Source organism: Salarias fasciatus, chromosome 8 (genome assembly GCF_902148845.1).
Source record: "Salarias fasciatus chromosome 8, fSalaFa1.1, whole genome shotgun sequence".
NCBI classification, from domain to species: domain Eukaryota; kingdom Metazoa; phylum Chordata; class Actinopteri; order Blenniiformes; family Blenniidae; genus Salarias; species Salarias fasciatus.
In genome coordinates, this window is record NC_043752.1 from 21,920,033 (window position 1) to 21,943,832 (window position 23,800).

At 53.9% G+C, this 23,800-nt stretch overlaps 1 protein-coding gene across 3 annotated transcripts; it reads right to left on the reverse strand.

The window, feature by feature from the left end:
* Positions 1 to 14,651: 14,651 nt before the first annotated feature.
* LOC115393542 (lethal(2) giant larvae protein homolog 2-like) lies at positions 14,652 to 22,768 on the reverse strand. Of its 3 annotated transcripts, XM_030098579.1 has the most exons (25): positions 22,645 to 22,768; positions 22,161 to 22,258; positions 21,981 to 22,062; positions 21,792 to 21,907; positions 21,531 to 21,689; positions 21,286 to 21,448; positions 21,072 to 21,204; positions 20,937 to 20,991; positions 20,692 to 20,846; positions 20,110 to 20,321; positions 19,952 to 20,019; positions 19,697 to 19,850; positions 19,525 to 19,629; positions 19,349 to 19,444; positions 19,091 to 19,287; positions 18,860 to 19,007; positions 18,625 to 18,772; positions 18,256 to 18,372; positions 17,983 to 18,149; positions 17,640 to 17,904; positions 17,441 to 17,567; positions 17,307 to 17,332; positions 17,112 to 17,159; positions 16,774 to 16,816; positions 14,652 to 15,944 (listed from the first exon to the last, which is right to left on the reverse strand). In XM_030098579.1, exons 1-25 carry the CDS (start codon positions 22,717 to 22,719, stop codon positions 15,905 to 15,907), a joined length of 2,997 nt encoding a protein of 998 aa, XP_029954439.1. In that variant the 5' UTR covers positions 22,720 to 22,768; the 3' UTR covers positions 14,652 to 15,904. The 3 variants fall into 3 exon arrangements, with proteins under 3 accessions (XP_029954439.1, XP_029954437.1, XP_029954438.1); XM_030098577.1 differs by having other exon boundaries at positions 18,625 to 19,007; XM_030098578.1 differs by lacking the exon at positions 17,112 to 17,159 and having other exon boundaries at positions 18,625 to 19,007.
* Positions 22,769 to 23,800: the final 1,032 nt, after the last annotated feature.

Genomic DNA, 23,800 nt, shown 5'->3' on the forward strand with positions numbered 1-23,800 from the left:
AGATGGTGGAGATCTGATCGGCGTGGAGCCCGATGGTCTGGAAGCACTGAACCAGCAGCTGGAAGTCCTGCTGGTCCTGCTTCCCCTTCAGCTCACAGGCGCCGCCCTGCAGGAGCACCACGCAAACACACACTGTGGTGTTCACTGTAGGCCTGCAGGAAGTGGAGCTGGAGGCGTGGCCTACCTGGTTCAGGTAGTAGTAGGTCTCAGCTCCCTGCAGGTACAGCTCCTGCTTGTCCCAGGTGTTCATTCCTGCCAGCAACTCGTAGAAAACATGGAAGTTCCTCTCCTCGTTCGCCTGCAAGGTGGCAAACGAGCACTGAGGCATGATGCCAGCCGGAAAAAGGAGGTGGAAAGCAGATTTGCGAAAGAGTAAATACCTTTGGAATAATTTAAATTTGAGAAAATTGCATCTCTTACTTGAAACTGTCATCTGAAAATTTAAAAAACAAAGCTACCTGTTGAAGGTAATGTCGGCTGATGTTACTGTCACTAGTCTCAGATACTCATCTGAAGTCTGATCTTGAATTCTTGTTGCTCTCTCACCGTTAACAGAACATTAGTCGTGTCAATGAATATGAGAAGCCAGAGAACCTGGAGCTGACCTTCTGAAGCCAAGAACGCTGAACCTTGAAGCCAGTCGAGCAGAAATGGAACCTGAGACAGTTTTTCTACGAGCCAAGACAAGCAGCTGTGTGATAGGCTCGTTCACAGCAGGGAGGCAGCAGTTCAAGAGCTCGGGTTCTGGGGTTTCTTTGGTTTTTGGATTTGTTTTTTTAAGAAAAATTCAACTGATCACTCAGAAATTCGATGTTTAATAAACTAAAATAGAATGTTGAATGAAAATGTTAAAACCAGACTAACTGAGAAGAAAAGTGTAGATATGTACACTTGTTTGAAGGGTTTGGCTTGGTGAGAACTATGCGGAGTTGAACATGTTTCTGTAAAGGTTTTTCATGCTGCTGAAAGGTAGTTGTTGTTTCTCATGGCTTTAAGTGTGAGAGGGACTGACTCCAGTGTCTCCAATAAAGCAGTAGAGAAGACAGATGAATAACTTCACAGTATTCTCATTTATTCACCAAACATCTGAACATACAGGACAATGCAACCCCTCCATCCCTGCTCCTACCTGGAAGACAACCCTGGACTTCTCCAGCAGGTATTTGGACAGCGACGTCCCAACAACTACTCCTCTGTTAGCGAAGAGGAGACACAATGGACGAATCAAAACATCCACAGAAATGTAACCAAAGAAAGCTCCATGGGGTAAAAAGGTTATGGCTAGAGGGTTAGGGCTAGAAGGTTAGAGGGTTAGGTTAGGGCCAAGACTCACTGGAGGATGTGGATGTGCAGGTACTTTCCAAAGCGGCTTGAGTTGTTGTTGAGGATTGTTTTAGCATTGCCGAAACTCTCCAGGATGGGAAAGATCTCCATGGGCTGGTTCAGGAAGTCCAATGTCAGCAACATTAAAGATCTTATGAAACTTTTGGAAATACATGGAAACTACAGAGCTGAAACCAACCCATCCTCCAGCCAGGAGGAGCAAATAGACTCAAATCTGATGGTCATGAATTTGGCTTTGGAAGAAACGCTCCTGATAGACGATGACTGAAGAGGAATTGAAGAGCGTACCTGTCTGAGGGCCTCGTTGCTGCCCTGGTACATGCTGCTCAGGTAGTGCATGATCAGCTTCGTGGCTTCAGTCTTACCAGAACCGCTCTGGCCACTGCAACAGAAAGACTCAGTCCTCATTAGACTGAAACTCTGGGGAACTGTAAATCACCACGTAATCATCCAACCACCGCTTGGACACCTCCTGGTAGTCCCAGCCTGCTAGTAGCATTCATGTTCATGTGAGGATGGACGAGGTAAAGAATCCACCTGGGATTATGGGATTATAGAACCGAACGGTCCGGGTCAACATCCAGGGAGCCGGTTCTGGTTCTTTCAGATGAGGACGGAGTTAAAATGTGGCGGAGGAGCCTGAAGAGACACGTCACCTGATGATGATGCACTGCTCCTGGGTGGAGGCCTGGGAGAAGCTGAAGGCCGAGTCCGCCACCGCGTACACATGTCTGGAGAGGAAGACCCAGAGAGCCAAGACCCGGCGGACATGAGGACGAGAGAGAGAGAGAGAGAGAGAGAGAGAGAGGGAGAGAGAGAGAGAGAGAGGCTCACGGTGGGTTCCTGTGCTGCTCCTTCCCCAAATACTTCAGTCTGAGCTCCTCCGAGTAAATGCTGAGCGGCTTGAAAGGGTTGATGGACAGAAGCATGTTTCCTATGTAGGTCTGAGAGAGAGAGAGAGAGAGAGAGAGAGAGAGAGAGAGAGAGAGAGAGAGAGAGAGAGAGAGAGAGAGAGAGAGGGGGGCGGGCAGTTGAGAAGAAGAAAACTGGATCTTGGTGATAAATGTTTTGAGCTGAGTGAAACTCTCACATAGATGAAGTCACGCTGAAACCTCTTCTTCAGGTTCAGAAGCACCGAGCTTTCACACACCTCTCTGAAACACACACACACACACACACACACACACACACACACACACACACACACACGTATGCACAGAGATTTGTATGAACAACCAGATGTGCGTGTGTGTGTGTGTGTGTGTGTGTTTGTGTGTGTGTGTGTGTGTGTGTGTGTGTGTGTGTGTGTGTGTGTGTGTGTGTGTGTGTGTGTGTGTGCTGTCTCACTCCAGCTGGGAGAGATCTTCTACCTCGTCCACCTCCACAGCTCTTTTGCTGCCGGGCATCAAAACCTGAAACAAGCAGACACACAAAACTTTAGAAACTTCTACTCCTCCTTCCTCCTTCCTCCTCCCCCCCCCCCCCCCCCCCCCCCCCCCACCCCCCCCTCACCTCCTCCAGTCTGCTCAGCATGGACCTCAGCTGTCTGTCCTCAGAGAGACGGTCCTCTCAGAGCTGAAGCAGGAAACTAATCCAGTCCAGAGTGACAGCTGATATTCTGCAGCCTCACAGCAGCGCTCTGCTCTATTGTACCAGCAGATGAATAAACCAGCAGCAGCAGCAGCTCTCATGGTCTGTGCTTCTGTGTACCGCTCCTCATGGACAACTGACATGCCACAAGCCAGCTTCCTCAAGAGAACAGACTCAGCATTAAATAAGAAATGTTTCCCCTCCATTTGAAATAAACAGGAATTTCTGTCAAACATCATCCGTCCAGTCTGAATCAGATGAACCTCCTCAGCTGCTCCTCTCCAGGTGGAGGAGGAGCAGCTCCACTCCGAGTCTCTTCTGATGGATGAACTCCTCACTCTGTCGACATGGGTGATGCCCTCCACCCGGCACAGAAAACTCATGACTCTAGCTGAGGGTGGAGGTGACTGGAAGCTCATCATCGACTGAAGCTCCATCACTTCAACACGCTCGGTGACTACTGGCTGCAGAGATGCAGAGATGCTGTTTGGCTTCGTGTCTCATGGACCAGATGGTCACATGGACTCAACTCAGCAGAAGGACCCAAAACATTCTTCAAAATCTATTTGACAGATGAAAATGTGAAGCTGCTGATCAAAGAACCCAAAGAAATATCAACGACAATGGAAGTTATCAGGGGAACCCAAATGTTCTCCCTACGACTGTGGATTGGTCCATTTGGTGTTGCAGTTGGACAGCATCGGTCTCTCTGGTTCAGCATGACTGAGGTGTGAGGCTGAAGGTTCGACTCCTGCCCTAATTACAAAGCACATTCCGGAAATTCAGCTAGCTTCAACACACAACTGGTAAATTCATCCACCTCGCAGATGGAAGTGGTCGAGAAGAGAACAAGGGTGCAGAAGAGAAGAGTATCTCATTGTCAATGTCAATGTCAATGTCAAATTTATTTGCATATAGCACATTTACAAGTTAAAAAAAAAAGCTCAAAGTGCTTCACAGTAGACACATACAAAAACAGCACACAATAACAGGTAAAAAAAAATGAGGCACTCAGCTCGACTAGTGTGTGAAAGCCAACGAAGATGCGTCTTCAACAAAGATTTAAAGTGCATTAGAGATTCTGCAGTCCTAACGTACAAAGGCAGCTTGTTCCAGAGACGAGGGCCGGCCACAGAGAAGGCCCGGTCCTCTGCTTTCAGTGTAGTCCTAAAGAACAGCATCTTAAAAGTGACCCTGTAGGGGACTGGAAGCCAGTGCAGGGACTGCAGCACTGGGCTGATGTGGTCGCCATGTTTTGTTCCAGTCAACAACCGAGCAGCAGCATTCTGGACCATCTGTGGCCTTTTCAAAGAGGCCTGGTCCAAACCAAAACACAAAGAATTACAGTAGCCCAGGCTGCTGTAAGGAACATATGCATCACTCGCTCAAAGTCTCTGGCTGGTAAATATGACTTTACTTTTGCGAGGAGCTGCAGTTGAAAAAAAGCTGCCTTTTACCACTGCACTGATTTGTTTGTCCATTTTAAAGCAAGAATCTACAAACACACCAAGATTTTTCACAAAAGGCTTACAAAATGAAGAAAATGGACCAAGTGCAGTGTCCACGCCCTCGAGAACACACCAGTCGCCAAAAAGAACAATTTCAGTTTTTTTCTCATTCCAGTGTAGCAGACTCCTGGCTAACAGTCCTTGATGTCTTTCAGACAGTTTTTTAGCGGTTCAAAGGAGGACGTGTTCGGTTTCAGGGGAACTTCATTTTGCACATCATCTGCAAAGCAGTGGAAAGAAATATTGTGCTTCCTGAATATGGAGCCCAAAGGCAACAAATACATGGCAAAGAGAATAGGTCCCAAAATGGAACCCTGAGGGACACCACATCTGAGAGGGGCTGATTTTGATTGGTAGGGGCCAATGTGAACAGAGAAGGTTCTTTCTGATAAGATCTGAACCAATCCAGTGCTGAACCTTTAATCCCGACACACACTTCCAGGCGAGAGAGCAAAATATCATGGTCTACTGTGTCAAAGGCGCCTGACATCAAGAAGCAATAGAGCAGCAGAGCTACGATCATCAAGTGCTGAAGAGACCATTAAAAACATGTAAAAGTGCTGTCTCTGTGCTGTGCTTAGGTTTAAAACCTGACTGAAATTATTCACAAATATTTCCACTTAAATGGGACTGCAGCTGAGAATAGACCACTTTTTCCAACGCTTTTGAAAGGAAAGGAAGCTTGGATATTGGTCTACAATGAGACACTCATTTGGATCAAGGTTGTTCCTTTTCAGCAGAGACTGGACAACAGCATGCTTACAAACAGAAGGGACACAACCAGAGGCCAGTGAGGAGTTAATCAAGGACAGCAGAACAGGCCCAGGAGCATCATGTTCTACTGAAAACAGATGGATAGATGGGAACGTGTTCAGCTGAGCGAACGGTCTGAAGGTTGTGTTAGGACGATACCTGTGTGCTGGTCAGGTGGCCCTCCAGCATCTCCTGAGCAGGGTCTTCTGATTCCCAGGGTCCGCGGCCGTTGTGGGCTGGGACGGTCCTGGTTTGGCCTTCGTCGTCATAGACAGTCCACTTGGTGAGCTTCTCCACGGTCTGATGGGGGAGCAGGTTCTCCGCTCGCAGCCAGTCCTGTCGAGAACAGAAGCACTGCAGCGCCTCACTTCTGCCACTCCGGTTCCACCGCCCAGAACCTACCTGAGGGTCTCCGCTCATCCGGGGGTTTCCGGTCCAGTGGACCTCTGGCTGGGTGCTGGAGTACGCCCCCCCCTCACCCATCAGCTGGGCCACTTCTCGATCCGCCTCTTCTTCATACAGAGACCGGACCCCTTGTGGGGCAGCAGCGGCCTCCCCACCCGCTCCAGGCTGGGTGGATGACCTGGGGACCCTGGCCGGGGCCTCGCTGTCTGGGTGTGGACCCCTGGCCCGTGTCAGACCACCACCCAGCGACACCTTGGTCAGGTCGATCTGGGAGGGGTTCAGCTTTCCTCTGGCCGCCTGTAACACACTGACTCCACCGGCGTCCCTGTGAGCAGTTTTCCTGCTGGGGTCCTCGGAGGTGGAGGGTCCCTCTGGGGCGCTGGTGGACCCCGGACTCCTCTCCGCCACCTCCCCACCAGAACACGTTCCTCCTGCCAGAGGTTTCTTTGAGGACCTCAGGAGGCTGAGGTCTGGTTTGACTGGGAGCACCAGCTTGGCACCTGGCTTTGGGGGCTTGGGCTCTGAAGTGGGAGGGTCTCCTGATGGACCCGAGGCAGCAGAAGGTCCAGGAACAGACCGGGCAGTGTCAGCTTTAACGGTCTTTCCCAGTTTGTTCATCCTGGGAAGCACCACAGCGTATTTGGCCTCGACCTCCTTCTCTCCGGCTGAGGCGGCTTCTCCTGCGTCCTCCGCGGTCTTCTTCCCTGGTTTGTCGTCGGAGGAGTTCTTGCTCTTCTTGGTTTTACTGGCGACTCTCATGGCCATCCTCTGTTTGAAGATGTTCCCCTTAGCCTTTTTGGGACTTGGTTTTTGTCTAATAGCTCTGAAAGACAGCCAGTGAGACACACCGATGGCTTTCGTCCAGGCAGAGATCTTCTTCCTCAGGTTGAACTCCCGAGGCATTTTCCTCTGGATCCAGCCGGACACCCTGCGGAGCGTCGCCATGCCTTTTCTTCTTGCTATCAGGCGCTCCTTAGATTTGCTCGAGACCCCGTCAGTGGCTTCACTCTCTGACGTTTCCTCCTCAGGTTTTAATGACGTATTGTTTGCTTTCCGCCGCAGAGACGCCATCTTGGCCTTCTTCAAGAGAAAGCCCTGCGCCGGTGCTTTGGCGCCCCCTGCAGTGTCCTGCTGTCCTTCTGGCTCCATGATGGTTTTGAGGTCTTTGGTTTTGGCTTTCAGGAGCTTCATTTGGTTTTGGCCTTTCATTGCTTTGGTGAGTGTTGGTTCAGCTTCCTCCCCTTCGTCGTTGGACTCCTCTTGAGACTGACCCTCTGTGATGTTTTGCGATTTGACTTTTGCTCCATCAGTCTTATCAGGAGAGGGACCGGACGGACTCTCCTCTGCAGCAGAGCTGGGTTTGTCATCCTTCTGGGGCTTCTTCTTCTTCATCTTCTTCTCTTCCTTGGCTTTCTGTTTGGCTTCCTTCTCTAACCGCTGCCTCTCTGCTTTGGCTCGTTGTTTTTCAGCCTTCTCGGCCTGCTTCTCGGCCTTCGTCTTCTTGAACATCTTGTCCTTCTGTGGCCGGGCGGGCTTCGGTTGTGGATTCTGACCTCGTCGTCTGCAGCCTGAGCCCCTCCTGGACTCGTCCTCCGTTCTCACTGCCTTGTCTTCACTGGAATCACTGCTGACTGGTTCAGATATGTTCCCTCCCTGTTCGGTGTCTTCACCCGATGGTTCCCCCTCAGTTTCAGTCCTCTCAGGGTTCTCGTCCTCCCGGTCTGAGTCCTCACCTCCGGACCTTGCAGTGTCTGGTTGAGAGTCGGACTGCTCGGCCTCTTCGCTGCTGTCCTCGGGCTCTTGTGTCTCGGCCGGCTGTCCGGCGCTGCCTCGCTCCTCCTCCTTCTCATCAGTATTAATGTCCTCCTCTGTGGCCTCCGCGGAGCTTCCTGCCGGGCTGTCTGATTCCTCCCGCTGTGTCTCGCTGCCACTGCTCTGGTCTCCAGGTGGGGGCCGTCGTCCTCTTGTTGGAAGCTTCGGGGCGATGCTGACGGGCTCTGATGGAGTCGTTCTGTCTCCTGCCTGATAGAGTGACTCTTTCTTTCTGCTCTGAGTCTTGGTCCTCTCATTACTCTTCTCTTCATCTCTCTCTCGGTCCTTTTCAGCTGTCGAGGTACCTCTTCTTTTTCGTTTGCCATTGGGCAGCTCAGACGGAGACCGGGGTTTCTTGGAGGAGTTGTGTCGGCTCCCTCTGTTTGTGGCCTCTGCCTTCTGCTTCGTACCTCCAATTCTACCTTGAGACTTCAGCGGCGGCATGGCGATCAGCTCCTCAGAGGTCTGACATGAACTGGAGATGAAACCATCAAGATTTAATTCATGTTTTTTTTCTTTGAAATTCTCTCAAAAGAACAGATTTCAGAGCTTCAGTTTGCAGGAATTCATTTCCTCACAGGCACTCATTAAGACAGAAAATTGGGCAGCGTGTCTGTCGAACTGAGTGAAAGCAGATCCTGCAATCAGTCTTTCAGCATCAGGACCAGGTTTCACTCTGAAAGTCCCCGATTAGGTCCTCAGGCTAAAGACAGTCCGGGTCAGACACCACTGACCCAAATTCCCACAAAGCTCAATCAGTTGGAGTCAGCGGGGAGAAAGAGAACGCCACGAGCACACGCTGAATGAGAGCGGCAGGTGACGTCCAGGTGAGCTGAGCTGACGCCCGGGGGAGGCAGTGTGGCTTACCGGGGTTCTCAGGTGAAGCCCGGCATGGCTGGGGGGCGGCGGGGCTCCGGCCGGTCCTGCAGAGCTGCTGTCACTGCCGACACGCCGGCGCCGAGCCCCGGAGGAGCCGCCACCCCTCCCACCCACGCCGTCCGCACGCCGTGCACGCAACACACACCAGGCGGAGCCGCACGTGCACGTTCGGCGACGACGGACGGCAGCTGGCGTGCGCCGCGGCGAGCGCTCACAAAGCGCCTCCTGAATTATTCAGCTGCATCTGGCCGCTGCAAGAGCTTCACTGCTGCTCGTAAGGCGAGAGGTGATGTTCAGAGGGACAACGAGCCGCACGGCGCTACCTGGACCCGCATTCCACCTGTGTGCAGAACGCTGGGAGGTGCTGGTCCAGACCCTTGAGGTCCTCAGTAGAGGTCTACTCTGCTTCTTCTCTCGTTCGGACCGCGGTGATACTTTCGATATGATTGATTTGCCTCGTTGTCTTTCTTGATCAGACTCATCTGATTCCAGAGCTCTCAGATTAATCGGAGTCATGAATACTGATTAATATAATCTGTTTTAGAGGTTTGAGAACCGTGGTCATCCAGGTCTCACATGTCCCTCACTGCTGGTGAAACCATCACTTTGACGCGTTGAACTGATTCAGACAGGATGAATCCACTTAAACTGCTGTAGCCTTCAGATCAGACCTCAGGACCTCAGGGTGGATGCTCATTGATCTGCAGGGTCCATCAGTCCTGCTTTAAAGGAATTTTAACACTCAATCACTAACATTGTTTGAACATCTTTTGCTGATTTCTGATGAAGCTTGTTTGAATGGAATTACTGCTCAGCATGTCTCATTCAGACTTCAGAGAACACATGAACACTTGGAAAACATCTGTCGGGTCTTCAGACGCTCTGGACCATCAGATTCTACAACCACTAGCAAAAAGTATGGAATCACCAGTCTTGGACGAGCGCTCACTCAGACATTTTATTCTGTATAAAAAACTCAGATCACAAACATGAAACAATGGTAAGGTCATTCCAAAGTGCAACATCTTGGCATTCAGAAACACTAAAAGAATTGAAGAAAAAACATTGTGCTGGTCAGCAAAAGCTGCTTTGATAGAGCAAGTGCAGGGAAATAAATATGGAATCACTCAATTCTGAGGAAAAACATTTGGAATCACTTCATTTTGAGTAGAAAAAAAGGACACACCCAGTCAGTTTCCTTTCATGAATTGGGCACCTGCCTCAGATTCCATCTGCTGGTGAGTCAGCAGTTAAAAACACTGCAGTTATCACAGCTTGGAGGCTGCTGGACCAAGTGGACTGGCAAGAATCATGGCTTCAACAAGAGAGACGTCTCTTGAGACCGGATTATCAAACTTCTTGAAGAAGGGAACTCGACACGTATGGCTGCCAAAGATGTGTTCTGTTCAGTCAGCTGTATCGAAGATCTGGACCAGGGGTCGGCAACCCTTGGCACGCGTGCCACGGGTGGCACGCGTGGCACTAACACTGGGCACGTTTACAGTCCACCCATATAATGGCTTATAAGGCAGAGCGGATGTGTCATGTAGACGTCCGAGTGGATCTGCTTCACTCTGAGCGGATTGTATTTCGGAGCCGATTGTACGAGGTGGTGTAGACCGATCGATAACCCGCTCCGTGTCTCGTATAAAAGCTGCCTGACAGCGGAGCGAAAAAAACAGGGGATTATTTGTTCCGCGTGCGCGCCCCCGTACGTAGTGACGTGACGACGTGCGCAGTAAACGGGAAACAGGACTGTCAAAAACAAGCAGAAAAACATTGTTTTAATAAAAACCCCGAGAGAAAAAACACTGGAGAGAAGAAATGGAAGCAAATCGCGCTACAGCGAGTTGTTTAAAGAGCTCCATAGCAAAAAACGAGCGATCGCCCCGCCGGTGTTATGGATTAACTGGTCCCCGTGTTAACGAGTGACGGCGGACTTCTGTGTAAACACATGCTGATAACAGCAGCTGTTAAAGTAAGACTCATAAAAGACTTTAAACTTATACATTCACTGTAACTGTAGAAAACCGACGTTTACTAGATCGACTTCAAGTCTCATTCATCTATTGGTCACAAGTTAACACGGGCACCAGTTAATTCGAAACATGAGCATGCAGAGCACAAAACACAAAGTTTTTTTTTTTTTTTTTTTTTCATAAACACAAAGTTTATGAAAGCACTTTTTGGAGTAACAGAAAAAATATCTTTAAAGATATGTTTGTATCTGCTTTATCTGAAAGGAATACATTTCCAGGTATGTTGGAAATCTTTTTGTATTTTGTGTTAACTTGCGTTTTAGTTGATAAGGACACACAGATTGATGAGAAAATTTTAAACTGGCACTCCATGACAAAAAGGTTGCCGAGCCCTGATCTGGACCAAGTACAAACAGCATGGGAAGGTTGTTAAAGTCCAGCGTACTGGTAGACCAAGGAAGAAGAAAAACAACTGCAGGCCATATGTCGTGAAAACAGAAAATGCACAAGACAAATGAAGAAGAAATGGGAGGAAGCTGGAGTCAGTGTATGTGACAAAACTGTGCAAAATGGCTGAAAGGAAATGGGATTTTCATCCAGGAAATCTAAAAGGAGACCATCACTGACACTTTAACAGAGAAGAACAAGGCCCAATCCTCTGCTTCATCCTCACTCCTCAACCTTGATCCTCAATCTCAAATTAAGTGCCTCCTAAAAACAAGTGTTAAGGAATGTAATGTCACTTGGAAATGGGACAACCCTTAAAGACAGTTACATCCTTGGACCACAGGGGGCAGCACTGCGCAAGAGGGTAGAAGAAAGCCAGAAGTGGAAGAGCAGCAACAATAATTTTGGTCAGTGATCAATAACAACACCCTTTATAACTGTAAGTAATGTGCCCTGCGTTATATTTATTTCTTGATTATATCTGCCTTAAATTGTATTTAAATTATATCTAATTATATTGGTGTTAATTGTGTTGTCAGGATATTTCGACCGACTGGTTGGTCAGTAGATCTCTGTTACTTATTTAACTAGAAATTGGCTCTCAGAGAGGCAGACCTCCGCCACAGCTCAAATCAGTCACCAACAACCTAAGAACACCATGTATAATGGCACATCATTGTTATTGGGGGGGTGTGATCGGAGCAGAGCGCTGCAGCGTGCGGTGCCTCTCTCTGTCGCCCTGTCGCCCTCTCTCCCTGTGTGTGTGTGTTTATCTGAAAAGGAAAACCGAAAAGCGACATAATTTATCTTATTTTACTTCATTTTAATTCGAAAATTGACCGGATTCTGTCGTATTTTCCGTTACAGACTTCCTGTGAGGTGCGATCTGCTCTGTCCAGCTTTACAGCTGGCGGTGCACGGCGCGAGGCTCACGGAGAAAATAGAGAGGAGCGGAGCGGCCGCGGTCCACGGCGCGAGCCGCTACGGACGCCGCGGTCCCCCGCGTCTCCTGTATGAACCGTCAGACAGGTTAACAGTTGCGCCGATCTGACAGTCGGTGCGCGGCGCTTCCCACTTCCGCGGCGCCTCCTGTGTGAACCAGGCGTTTGTCCCCGCTGTCAGCGGGCCTGCCCAACCATGTGAAAGACTGCCTATCTCTCAGTGATAAAGAATCCTTTAAAAAATTTGTGGATCCAGATCATCACCAAAATTTAATCAATTCTAAGTTAGCCCAAGACCCACCTTTCCAAAAAGTTTCATTGCAATCCGTCAGTTACTTTTTCCGGGATCTTGCTAACAAACCAACCAACAAACCGACATGATTACATAACCTCCTGGCGGAGGTAATAATAATAATTATATCTGTATATATCTATTTTGCATTTGGCTTCTCTTGTGTGGTTGGCTTTGTATTTTTCTGTTTTCCTATTTTTTTTCTTTCCTCTTTTGCTGCTGCAACTCTGCAGTTTCCCCGTGCGGGACAAATAAAGGACTTTCAATTCAATTAGAAATGTTTAACATTTTGCATGTGTGACCTTGTTAATAAATGCATTTAAATGAATTTTCTTCATTTCTTTCTAATAGCCTTTGTAAATATTATCTGTCACAGAAACTTAATACAATTACTCCCAAAGTAATACACAACATTTTTTATTAATAAAATAACAGCAAAACGAAGTATTTAACAAGCATTCTGGGTCATCCTTAACGCCAAGGTCGGTCTCGTAGAATCTCAAAATTAAGGGAGATAACGCTCCTCAGTGTCGCTCCTTTCCTCAACTTGTTTAGGAACGGGACAGCACTTAACTTCACGGGAGAGCGCATTTTGAGGAGTGAGGAGTAAGATTGAGGATTAAGCAGAGAACTGGGATTCGCCCCAAGACTGCAGCAGGCTAAGGAAAGGCATCATGGACTGTGGATGACTGGATGAAGGTTCCCTTCAATGATGAGTCATGAATCTGCACTGGACAAGGTGATGATGTGTGAGAAGTGAGATTTACAAAGAGGACTGTCTAAAGAAAACATCAAAACTCCCACAGTCCTTGATGATACGGGGCTGCATGCCAGGCAGAGGCACTGTGGCGATGGCTGTGGTTAAAGTTTACACTGACATATTGCACAGCTTTCTGATCCCTTCAATCCAAAAAAATGTTTGGGGATGATGAACTCATTTTCCAAGACAACAATGCAATCAGGCCACGGAGCAAAAACTGTGAAAGTATTCCCTGGAGGAAGACGCATCCAGTCAATGTCATGGCCTGCAGACAGCCCAGATCTCAACCCAACTGAAAACCTGTGGTGGAAACTGAAAAAAAAAAGCTCCACAGCAAGGCTCCGACCTGCAAAGACGATCTGGAAACTGCAATTGAAGAGAGTTGGCAACTGATTGATGAAGAATAGTGTTTGTCACTCATCAAATCCTCAGAGCCTCAGAGACTGCAAGCTGCAGAAAAGCCAGAGGTGCTGCAGCTAAATACTCGTGAGTTTAGATTGTTTTTGTCTGTTTTTCATGATTTTATATTTTCTTCCTCAGAATGGAGTGATTCCATATTTATTTCTGTGCACTAGCTCTATAAAAGCAACATTTACTGACCAGCACAATGTTGTTTCTTCATTTGTTTCTGAATACCAAGATGCTGCACTTTTGAAACACTTCATTATTGTTTTGTGCTTTTTATCTGAGTTTGTTCTAGAGATGAGATGTCTGAGTGAGCGCTCGTCCAAGACTGCTGATCCCATACTGTTTGCTCGGGGGTGTACAAACTGAGTGAAACAGAACTAGTCTTCTTGTGTCAGATGCAGACTGGCCTCTGGGGTTCCTCAGTCCTCTGCTCTTCACTTGGCCGCTGGAGTGCAGGAACAACATTTAACACTTGAAATGAGTTTCCAGAGTTCAATTCTCAACATGAGGGATGAATTCATCCCTTCATCAGGTCTGCTCTCAGGTCTCCTTCAGCTCCAGACCTGTTTCTATTCACTGATCAGCTGGTCAAACGTGTCCTGGGACCAGTCGGTCTCTGTAACATCCAGTCAGTCCCTGCTCCAGTTCCAGCTCTCAGCTCGTCAGTCGTTAGAGGATTCTGGGAAACGGCGTCTCCCTGACCTCACCCTGCTTCTTCTTGTTCTTCTGCCGTTCAGTCTTCAGGTCATGATGGCAGAAACAGACCCGTTTTACCCTCTGCAGCGCCGCACAGCGCCATCTGGTGGAGCTGAAGGATCACAGGAGAAAACAGAGGCTGCCCTGGAGCTTCTGACAGGTTATTGATCTGGGAGGTATTGATCTAGAATATTACCGTTAATCAGCCGTTAATAGAACCCGACCAGGGTCTTTTCTTTTGTTAAACTTCATTCAGTAACAGAAGCAGTTTATCAGCAACACTGAGGACAGCAGGCCGGATGATTCAGGACTGATGATCTCTCAGAGAAGGTCTGAATCAGTCCGTTTCCTCTTCGGGGGCTGGAATGAACCCTGGACCCTCCTGATGGCCCGGGTCTGATCGGAGTTTAAGGTGACAGTCCCTAACGTCTAAGTTCTAATCAAGAGCTTCACTCTCAGGTTCTCCGGTTCTCCGGTTCTGGCAGATGAAGCCACTGTTGTCCGGTGTGTGTCCAGCAGGGGGCGCCACTGCACTCAGAGCAGCAGATGAACCTCATGTCGGCTGCTGGACAGAGGCTTTTAAAGACCGCTAGCTCCAGCAGTCAGGGTGGAGGCACACTCCCCCACCCACATGAATCACCTGCAGCAGGAATCCACTCCACGGTCTGGGTCTTCTTAATCCAGATTAATCCCGTTCAACCAACCGTAACCTCGTTTAACCCGCAGTTCAGCCCGGTTTTGTCCAGATTAGCCCAGGTTAACTTCCGTGTGCCAAACTGTTTCTGCTGGATGATCAGATCAAGGTCAGAGGTCAGAGAAATGAAGACGAGCAGCCGCTGGTGGTAAAAACATGTATTAATAGTTCAGCTGAGGTGAAGCGTAGTGTGAGATATGTACGAATCAAACAATCAGGGTTTTCAATCAGTTCTCTACAAAAATATATTCTACACTGATGCTAAAATACCCAGCATTCTGAGACAGTACCAAAATATTTCCTCGATGATCCAAATAGCAGCCAACCCAGACACAACAGGCCCACAGGAACGGAGTCATTATATATTAAAACATTTCACTACAATAGCTTACACTGACATTCCTAAATTACATCTGGCGGTAAAAAACCCTAAAACCATTCAGACCCCGCAGGAAGCCCCCGCAACAGCAAGTACAGCATGGCGGGCTCTGCAGGAGTACCTCCGTGGACGGGCGTGGCGGGGGAGGGGGCGGGGCCGGGAGGGGGCGGGGCCCTGCTCACACAGGCACAGTACAGCGTGAGATGCTAGCATGCTACCGCGAGGAGCTAGCATCGCGTTTCTTCTTCTCTCCAAAGCGTCCGAACACTTCCTGGTTCGACTCGCCGGCCGGTACGGAGGCTCGCTGGTGCCACAAGAGGTCAAAGGTCGGGTCATTCAGCATTAAAACATTGTAAAAAGGTCAGAGGTCACCGCTTCAGAAACCTGCCAGTGGGATCATGCTACAGATCAGGACCAGAACCAGGACCTGGACTCAGGTCACAGATCAGGACCTGGACCTGGACCAGGACCAGGAAAACCCAGCTGGACTGAATCACCTCGGCTGTGGAATCGGGACGATTTGGTGATTTGCTGCTTCAGGTTTTGGAAGAACCGGGAGGAGTTCTGTAGAACCACGATCCCCGGCAGAACCGGGAGCTGATTGTCTTCAGGAGTTCTCGGCGGTGGTGAAGCCCGGAGACTCCGGATCGTCTCCTGGATGCTGGATCACAGTCTGAGAGACTCTGGATTGTTTTTGGCAGAAACAGGCCTCCGGAGCAGGACTGAGCGCTGGAGTACCAGAGGCACGGCGGGCAGCGAGGGGCTGCTGGTGGTCAAGGCCTCAGCGGGGTGGGGGTATTTGGTGGCAGCTGGCAGGATGGAGGATGCAGGAATGTGCTTCATGTGGCTTTGGGGACAGTGTGCGGTCCTCGAGGCACGGGCGGTGAGGTTCTCCACCTTCGGTCTGGAGCCCTTCAGGAGTCTTTTGGGGGTGGGTGGGTTGGGGGGGGGGGGGGGGGGGTCAGTAGTGGTCGTGTCCCGTCCGGGCGGGGAGACGTCTGATAGACGGGAAGGAGTTCAGGACGCAACGCTCTTCACATTGTTCTCCAGGAAGGACCTGAAGGGGGACAGAGAGACACTGTGAGACAGAGGAGGACAGAGAGACACGGGGGGGACGTTCTGCCCCTGGGCGGAGCCGAGCGCCACCACCGTCAGAGTCCTGCTCTAGTATGAGAACGAGGCGCTGAATTCCAGACTTCATGACGGACTGCTGGTTTAGACTGAAGATAGATGAGGCCTGGGGACTGGGGGGACTGCGGGGGACTGCGGGGGACTGCGGGGGACTGGGGGGACTGGGGGGACTGGGGGGACTGGGGGGGACTGCGGGGGACTGCGGGGGACTGGGGGGGACTGCGGGGGACTGCGGGGGACTGCGGGGGACTGGGGGGACTGGGGGGGACTGGGGGGGACTGGGGGGACTGCGGGGGACTGGGGGGGACTGCGGGGGACTGCGGGGGACTGGTGGGACTGCGGGGGACTGGTGGGACTGGTGGGACTGGTGGGACTGGTGGGACTGCGGGGGACTGCGGGGGACTGCGGGGGACTGCGGGGGACTGGTGGGACTGGTGGGACTGCGGGGACTGGGGGACTGGGGGGACTGGGGGACTGGGGGGACTGGGGGGACTGGGGGGGACTGCGGGGGACTGCGGGGGACTGCGGGGGACTGGTGGGACTGCGGGGGACTGGTGGGACTGGGGGGACTGGTGGGACTGCGGGGGACTGCGGGGGACTGCGGGGGACTGGGGGGACTGGGGGGACTGGGGGGACTGGGGGGGACTGCGGGGGACTGGGGGGGACTGGATCAGACCTGTGTGCATCCATCTAAAAGGACCTCTGAACCCAGCAGTGTGTGAAGCGGGGCTGACGGGGAGCTGGACGGTACTCACGTCTGATCTCCTTCTAGAGACTTCTGGATCTCCTGCAGGACCTCTGAAGAACACAGAACACCACAGTCAGAGAGAGAGTGTGTGAGTGTGAGTGTGTGTGTGTGTGTGTGTGTGTGTGTGTGTGTGTGTGTGTGTGTGTGTGTGTCAACAGGAACACAGAGCTGACACACAGCAGTTAAAGGACAGACAGAGTGAAGCCAGGCGGATAAAGGGAGCTGAGGGGGGACAGAGGGGGGGCCGTGGGGGGGACAGACTGGAGGGGGGGCTGTGGGGGGACAGAGGGGGGACAGTGGGGTGGAGACATGACCGCATGCGGTGCTCGGCCTCTCAGTACTCACGCTCGTCATTCAGTAAAGCATGCTCCATAACACGGCGAGCAGCGCTCTCTGGAACACAGGCAGCAGGCAGGTCAGCACACACCAGGAGGGTGTGTGTGTGTGTGTGTGTGTGTGTGTGTGTGTGTGTGTGCGCGCGCAGACAGCTCATAAGCACAGGCACAGCTCAACACTACATGCTGCATGGACAGACTGTACCTGCGTCCTCGCTCTGGATCCTGGACCTGGAGAGACGAGAAGAAACCAGGAGGATCAGAGGAAGCCAGAGCAGGGCTGTCAAACACCTGGCTCACGGCCCGACGGGGGAGCGTGGCCATGAGGGGAGAGCGTACCTGTTAGAGTCGAGCCGCTGCTTGGAGGCGGAGCCGAGAGGAAGCTCCACCAGGCAGCGAGGCTCCACCACCAGGCGGGCCGACAGCGAGAAGCGCTCGAACTCCGACGGAGAGATCAGGTAGAACCCTGGGGGGAGGGGGGGGTTAATATTCATGAGTTAATGCGTGTGTGTGCGTGTGTGTGTGTGTGTGTGTGTACCCTGGCCGTGCTTGGTGAACACGCAGGAGGCGATGCCGCTCACGTCCTCCTTGCGGATGCAGGGGTATTGAACCTGCATCTTGACGTGGGGCAGGGACACCACGTGGACGTCGCCCTGATTGGTCAGGACCACCAGGCCGCTCTCGCCGTAGTCCTCCGTCCGGCTGCTCCCGAAGTAGGCCACGCCCACCCGCCGCACCCGGGAGCCGTCCACCGCCGTCAGCTTCAGCTTCGTCTTGGCGCTGAGCTTGGGCAGGGTGAAGACCTGAGGACAGGGACGTCCCGTTAGCCGTCCGGCGGCGGGCCGCCCGCCCCCGCCCCCTTCCCCGCCCCGCGGCCCCACCTTGAACTGCTCCTCGGAGACCACCACCAGGTGGTGCGAGCCCTGCATGTCGGCCGAGCGGGCCAGGTCGTGGGCCACCTCCAGGGGCTCGGGCAGCGGGGCGCCCTGCCCGTCCAGGACCACCAGGCCCACCACCGGGGCGCGGTGCATCAGCTGGATCTCCTTGGCTGGAAGCAGAAGAGGGGCGGGGTCAGGGACCGGGACCGGGCCAAGGACAAGGACCAGGACCGGGACCGGGACCGGGACAGTCAGGATCAGGGTCGGACGTCTCACCTTGCTGTGCGGTGACGGGTTCGTCCGCTCGGTGCTCGACTGGAGGAAGACGCAGCATGTACGCAAAGACACAGCCGCCGTTTGTCCCCGCCCACAAGGAGGGCGTGCTGTGTGAGCCTGGAAGGGGGGAGGGGGGGCATCAGAGTGAAAGTCTGGAAGGTACCTCGTCTAGACTAGAGGTCTGCAAGAAAACGACTCAAGGACAAAACTGCAATGTTCAGGGCCTCGGGGGGGACGGAGGCCCCCGGGACCGGCCTCAGGGGACGGCCTCAGGGGACGGCCTCAGGGGACGGCCTCAGGGGACGGCCTCAGGGGACGGCCTCAGGGGACGGCCTCAGGGGACGGCCTCAGGGGACGGTGGAGACTCACTGTCTGAGAGGAAGGTGTCTGCGAAGTAGAGCGTCCGGACGAGGCCGGTGAAGGAGTCGTCGGAGGAGCGGGCCTCGATCTTCCTCTGGACGGGGGCCAGCTCCATCTCCGCCAGCTCCGCCTCCAGGCGGGCGTTGGCCTCCTGCAGCTGGCGGGACAGAGGACAGAGACGGACGTGTCCACGTGCGGCTGAGACCCGGCGGTGGCCGGCGGCGGCGGCGGCGGCGGACGGTACCTTGGAGGCGTTGTTGGCGTGGTGCTTCCTCAGAGACACTCTGCTGCGCCGGATCCTCCTGAAGGACTGCCGCAGGGACTTCTTGATGCTCTTGACTCGGGACAGAGGACCCTCCATGGCCAGCTGGTCCCCGGGGTTCAGCGTGCATCTGCACACAGGACGCCAGTGAGCACACACACACACACACACACACACACACACACACACACCCCACTGCGCGGCGCGGCTCACTTGATGAAGACGTTGGTCTTCTGCTGGTAGTCGAACAGGCCGAAGCCGTGGCTGGTCCCGAACGCCGCCAGCTTCCACTCCGAGTGCAGCGTGAGGGCGGTGACCACGGCGGGCGGCTGGCACTGCACCAGGGCGAAGGGCTGGAAGCCCGGCGGGAACAGCACCGGCTCCTCGCGCACGTCCAGCCGGGCGTGGCCCTGGTGGAGGGGGACCGGTCAGTCCTCCGCCCGGACTCCGCCCGCCCCGTCCCGGACTCACCTTCCAGCGGAAGCCCTCCTGGCCCTGCAGCAGGTCCACCACTGTGGCCTCCACCGTCTGCTCGGCCGCCTCGTCGTTCAGCTCCAGGACCAGGATCTGTGAAGACACGGTCCCGAGACGGGGGTCAGCCGTCTCCCGTCCCGAGCCACCGTCCCGGAGCCGCCGGCGTCCCGTACCTGTCCCGCCGTGCCGGCCACCGTCAGGTAGCCGCTGTATTTACACAGGTGGATCTTCTGGACCCCCAGACGGGGGTCGTCACTGTACGGGTCGAAACAGCCCACCTGGGGACAAGTCCACGTCAGACCGGATCAGACCAGGGGGTGAGAATCCGTCCACGCACGGCCCTACCTTCCTGAAGGGGGGCCACTCTCCCTCGGGGCCCTGGTTCATGTTGTCGTTGGGGTCCGAGTCGGTGTGGAAGACCCCCGCCGTGCTCAGCTTGTACATCGGAGACAGACACACTCCAGAGGCGTCCCAGAACCGGACCGACCCGTCCTCGTGTCTGCAGGACGCAGCACACTGTGACGCCTGCTCAGGGGTGTGTGTGTGTGTGTGTGTGTGTGTGTGTGTGTGTGTGTGTGTGTGTGTGTGTGTGTGTCTCACCCCGTCAGCAGCAGGTCTCTCTGTGGTGGATCTGCTCCCAGGTTCTGACCTCCGATTATCGGCCAGGGCTGAAGGAGACAGGAAGTGACGGTTAACAGGAAGTGGACAGGATGTTGGGTTTTGGGGGAGGGGGGCTCAGAGGGCGCAGCGCCCCCTACCTTCTTGGAGTAGTGTCGGGACTGCAGCTCGCCCGCCGCCAGCAGCCGCTCCCACAGCTTGAGGGGGATGGAGGAGACGTGGTGGGAGCAGGTGATGGCCGAGCTGTGCAGCGGGACCAGGTAGGGGGTCTGGATGACGGGCCAGCCCTCCGTCTGCAGGTCCAGGACCACCAGCTCCTCCTCCACCAGCACCACCAGGGCACGGGGGTCTCCTGCAGGGACACACAGGCCGCGGCTGATGCAGGGACCTGGACCTGATGGGGTGGTCTCTGTGTGATCTTGGGGTGGTCTCGGGGGGGTCTACGGGGTGGTCTGCGGTTGGTGTCGGGGGGGGGTCTACAGTTGGTGTCGGGGTGGTCTATGGGGCAGTCTACGGGGTGATCTACGGGGGGGCCTCGGCTGGTCTACGGGGCGGTCTCCGGGGGGCCTCGGCTGGTCTACGGGGCGGTCTCCGGGGGGCCTCGGCTGGTCTACGGGCCGGTCTCCGGGGGGCCTCGGCTGGTCTACGGGCCGGTCTCCGGGGGGCCTCGGCTGGTCTACGGGGCGGTCTCCGGGGGGCCTCGGGTGGTCTTTGGGGCTCACCCGTGTGCTTGGCTCCGTCTCGGATGACGAAGAAGTCGATGATCCTGGAGGTGAAGTCCAGAGCCACGTGGGTCTTCCCGTGGATGACGGTGATGCAGTGGCGGTCTCCGTAGCTGGCTCTGGGCATGCCGCCGCTGAACAGCAGGAACGGGGGCCTGAGGAGACACACGGGGGTCAAAGGTCAGGGTCAAGGTCAGGACGGCTCACACACACGAACACAGAAAGGGTCCAGGAAGCGACCTCACCCGTCTGCTGTCGGCAGCTGGACGATTTTAGAAATGGCCTTGCAGGGAAAATGTCCTGAAAGACCAAAGGACAGTGAGACGAAGACAGAAGGTCCAGAGGACAGGGGGCGGGAGCTGAGCAGGACGTCTCCTCACCGTAGGGAATGTCAGACTTCTCCTCGTCGTCCTTCTCGTCCTCCACTCCGACCGCCCAGCGGCAGAAACTCCCGTCACTGTGGGAGCTGAGCAGGAAGCTTCCGTCCTCCGTCCACCAGACGCTCTCCAGCTGCTGCAGGGACACGGGGGGGGGGGCGTTACTGCTGCTGTTACTGCTGCCGTTACAGCCCCCCCCGACAGCCCCCCTCCTCACCTGTGTGGCGGGGATGTGCTGGACGGCCCGCTGCCTCTGCAGATCCCAGATGACCATCAGCCCTCGGCCGTAGCCCAGGACCACCTGGTTCGGGTCCACCGGGTTCTCCTGCAGCGCCTCCACGTGCTCCAGGTTCCTCCGGCCGATGTAGTCGTCCGGAACGCTGCAGGACACGCCACGCATCAAACACCAGAACGTCTGGACTCCTCAAACCTCCTGTCCCTGGCCCCCCTCCAGGTCCTCACCTGCTGGACACCTGGTCCAGGCTGATGTTCCTCTCCTCCAGCTCTCGGAACCCTGGAACCTCCACGACGAAGACGTGTCCCCCTTCGGTGCCCAGCAGCAGCAGCTCTCCCGAGGAGTGAGCCAGGACGGCCGTGACCCGGGTCACACTGGGGGGCGCTCTGAGAGACCAGCAGGGGGCGACAAGGACAACGCTCAGAGGGGACGGGCGAGGGGACGGGCGAGGGGACGGGCGAGGGGACGGGCGAGGGGACGGGCATTACCCAGGCGGTCCCGTCAACATGAAGCGCCCGATCTCCAGAAGCTCCGACTGTCCTTTGTGTCCTCTTAATGTCCACATGTGGAGACTGTTGTCATCCAGCAGAGTCACCAGCTCCACCTGAGACGGAGACTCCATCAGCATGCTCCGTGTATGTGTGTGTGTGTGTGTGTGTGTGTGTGTGTGTGTGTACCTGGTGGTTCATGAAGTGAACCTGTGTGACGGCAGCGTTCTCGTCATGCAGACCCATAAACTCCACACCTGGAGCTCCATACCTGCTGCTGGTCAAGGAAGAGGACTGTGGGAGGAGGGTGGTCTGTATGGTGGAGGAGGGTGTGTGTGTGTGTGTGTGTGTGTGTGTGTGTAAGGATACAGTTTGATGGCTCCAGAACGAGTCCCGATGGCGAGCAGCTGTAGAGACGGGCTGAAGCCCAGGGCACTGGGCTGGTGGGGGAAGCCATGTTCCACCGTCTGGGGGGACAGAGACAGAGCTGAGAGGGTCTTCTGCACACCTGAGACATCTAGTCCCTCCAGAATAAGAGCAGCTGATGTTGTGAGAGAAGACTGTAAACACCAGGAAAAGCACGGCAGAATAAAAACCTGAAGAAGAGATTCTGGTTTGACGTCAGGAGGAATAAAAGCGTGTGTTGAAAGGTCGGCTTTTATCAGGTGTAAGTGATATTCAGAGGCTCTTCAGCCTGCAGAGCGTGTGTGTGTGTGTGTGTGTGTGTGTGTGTGTGTGTGTGTGTGTGTGTGTGTGTGTGTGTGTGTGTGTGTGTGTGTGTGTGTGTGTGTGTGTGTGTGTGTGCTGCACGGTGTTGGGTTTCATGCAGGGCCTGCTGGAGCTGCTCTCTCACCTTGTTGAACTGGAAGAGCTCCTGTTTGAGCCGGTCCCTGTGGGACTCGTGGCCGTGCCGTCTGAACCTCTTCATTGTGCCTCTGTGGAGCCTGCAGGCCCCCCCGAGCCCCCGGAGCCCCCCCGAGCCCCCTGTGAAACAGAAACACACATTTTGTTTCACTATCTTCATGCAACAAATACGTAAATCATCAAGAGTCTGAATGTGCGGTGGAGAGGAACCTCCATGTAAAATGAGCCTATCATCAGCGTAGAGGTGAATCTTTGTACCGATGTTGATTCACAAATCCTGATCCGGAACAACGTCTAGGTCTGGTTCATTTCACACTTGAACTGGGCAGTCCAGCTGGGTATCGATTCATATTTTACTTTACAGTTTTACTTTGGAATGTAAGACATTCTCAGAGAACTGAAGCTGTAGAGAGTAGAAACTAACGCCACCCTGGTGCATTAAAAATATTGTTGAACATGTCAGGCCGTGTGAATCAGGAGACCAGAACGCCAGCAGAGTGAGCCGACGAGCCGCTCAGCAAGCATCGGGGCTCAAACGTCTGAGTGAACATTCAGAGGACGTGGGTTCTGGGCTGAGGTTCTCTCAGGTCTACGCTCCACCGCCCAGACGGCAGGAGGTGCAGTAAAACATCAGGCGACAGCGGGCGGAGCTACGCTCACACTCCTCAAACAAGAGATAAGAGACAAAGGTCATTCAGGGAACACACACACACACACACACACACACACACACAGGCTGATGAAACACCTGTCACACACGGAGGCGGTTGGGGAAGAGGAAGGAGCCACAATGTGAGGAAGACAGAACATCCCTGTGTTCTTCCTTCTCTCACCCCTCTGGAAAACAGCCAGTGTCGCCACGGCAACGGCACGCTCCATCACCAGGAACCAGCCAATCCACCGCCGGGCCGGCCGGCCAGTGGAGTGCCCCGCTCGGCGGAGGAATCCTGGGCCGCTCGGCGGCGGAGCCGCCAGCAGGACCGTGACTCAGGGTTTCCCGTCTGAAGCGGCCCAGACAGACGGCCGTGATTCCCCCCCTCCGCTCTGACTCACTGCTGCGAGGCCTCACACACTTCCTCACACACACATACACACACACACACACTCACCCGGCTCTGGACCGAGCATCCTCACCCTGGATTACC

Coding starts and splice junctions, on each gene's coding strand:
- LOC115393542 (XM_030098577.1), bottom strand. CDS start 22,719: ATGAAGAGGTTCAGACGGCACGGCCACGAGTCCCACAGGGACCGGCTC. Junction 21,690..21,791: donor ATGTTGACGGGACCGCCTGG/GTAATGCCCGTC, acceptor CTGGTCTCTCAG/AGCGCCCCCCAGTGTGACCC. Junction 20,020..20,109: donor CCCGACACTACTCCAAGAAG/GTAGGGGGCGCT, acceptor TGTCTCCTTCAG/CCCTGGCCGATAATCGGAGG.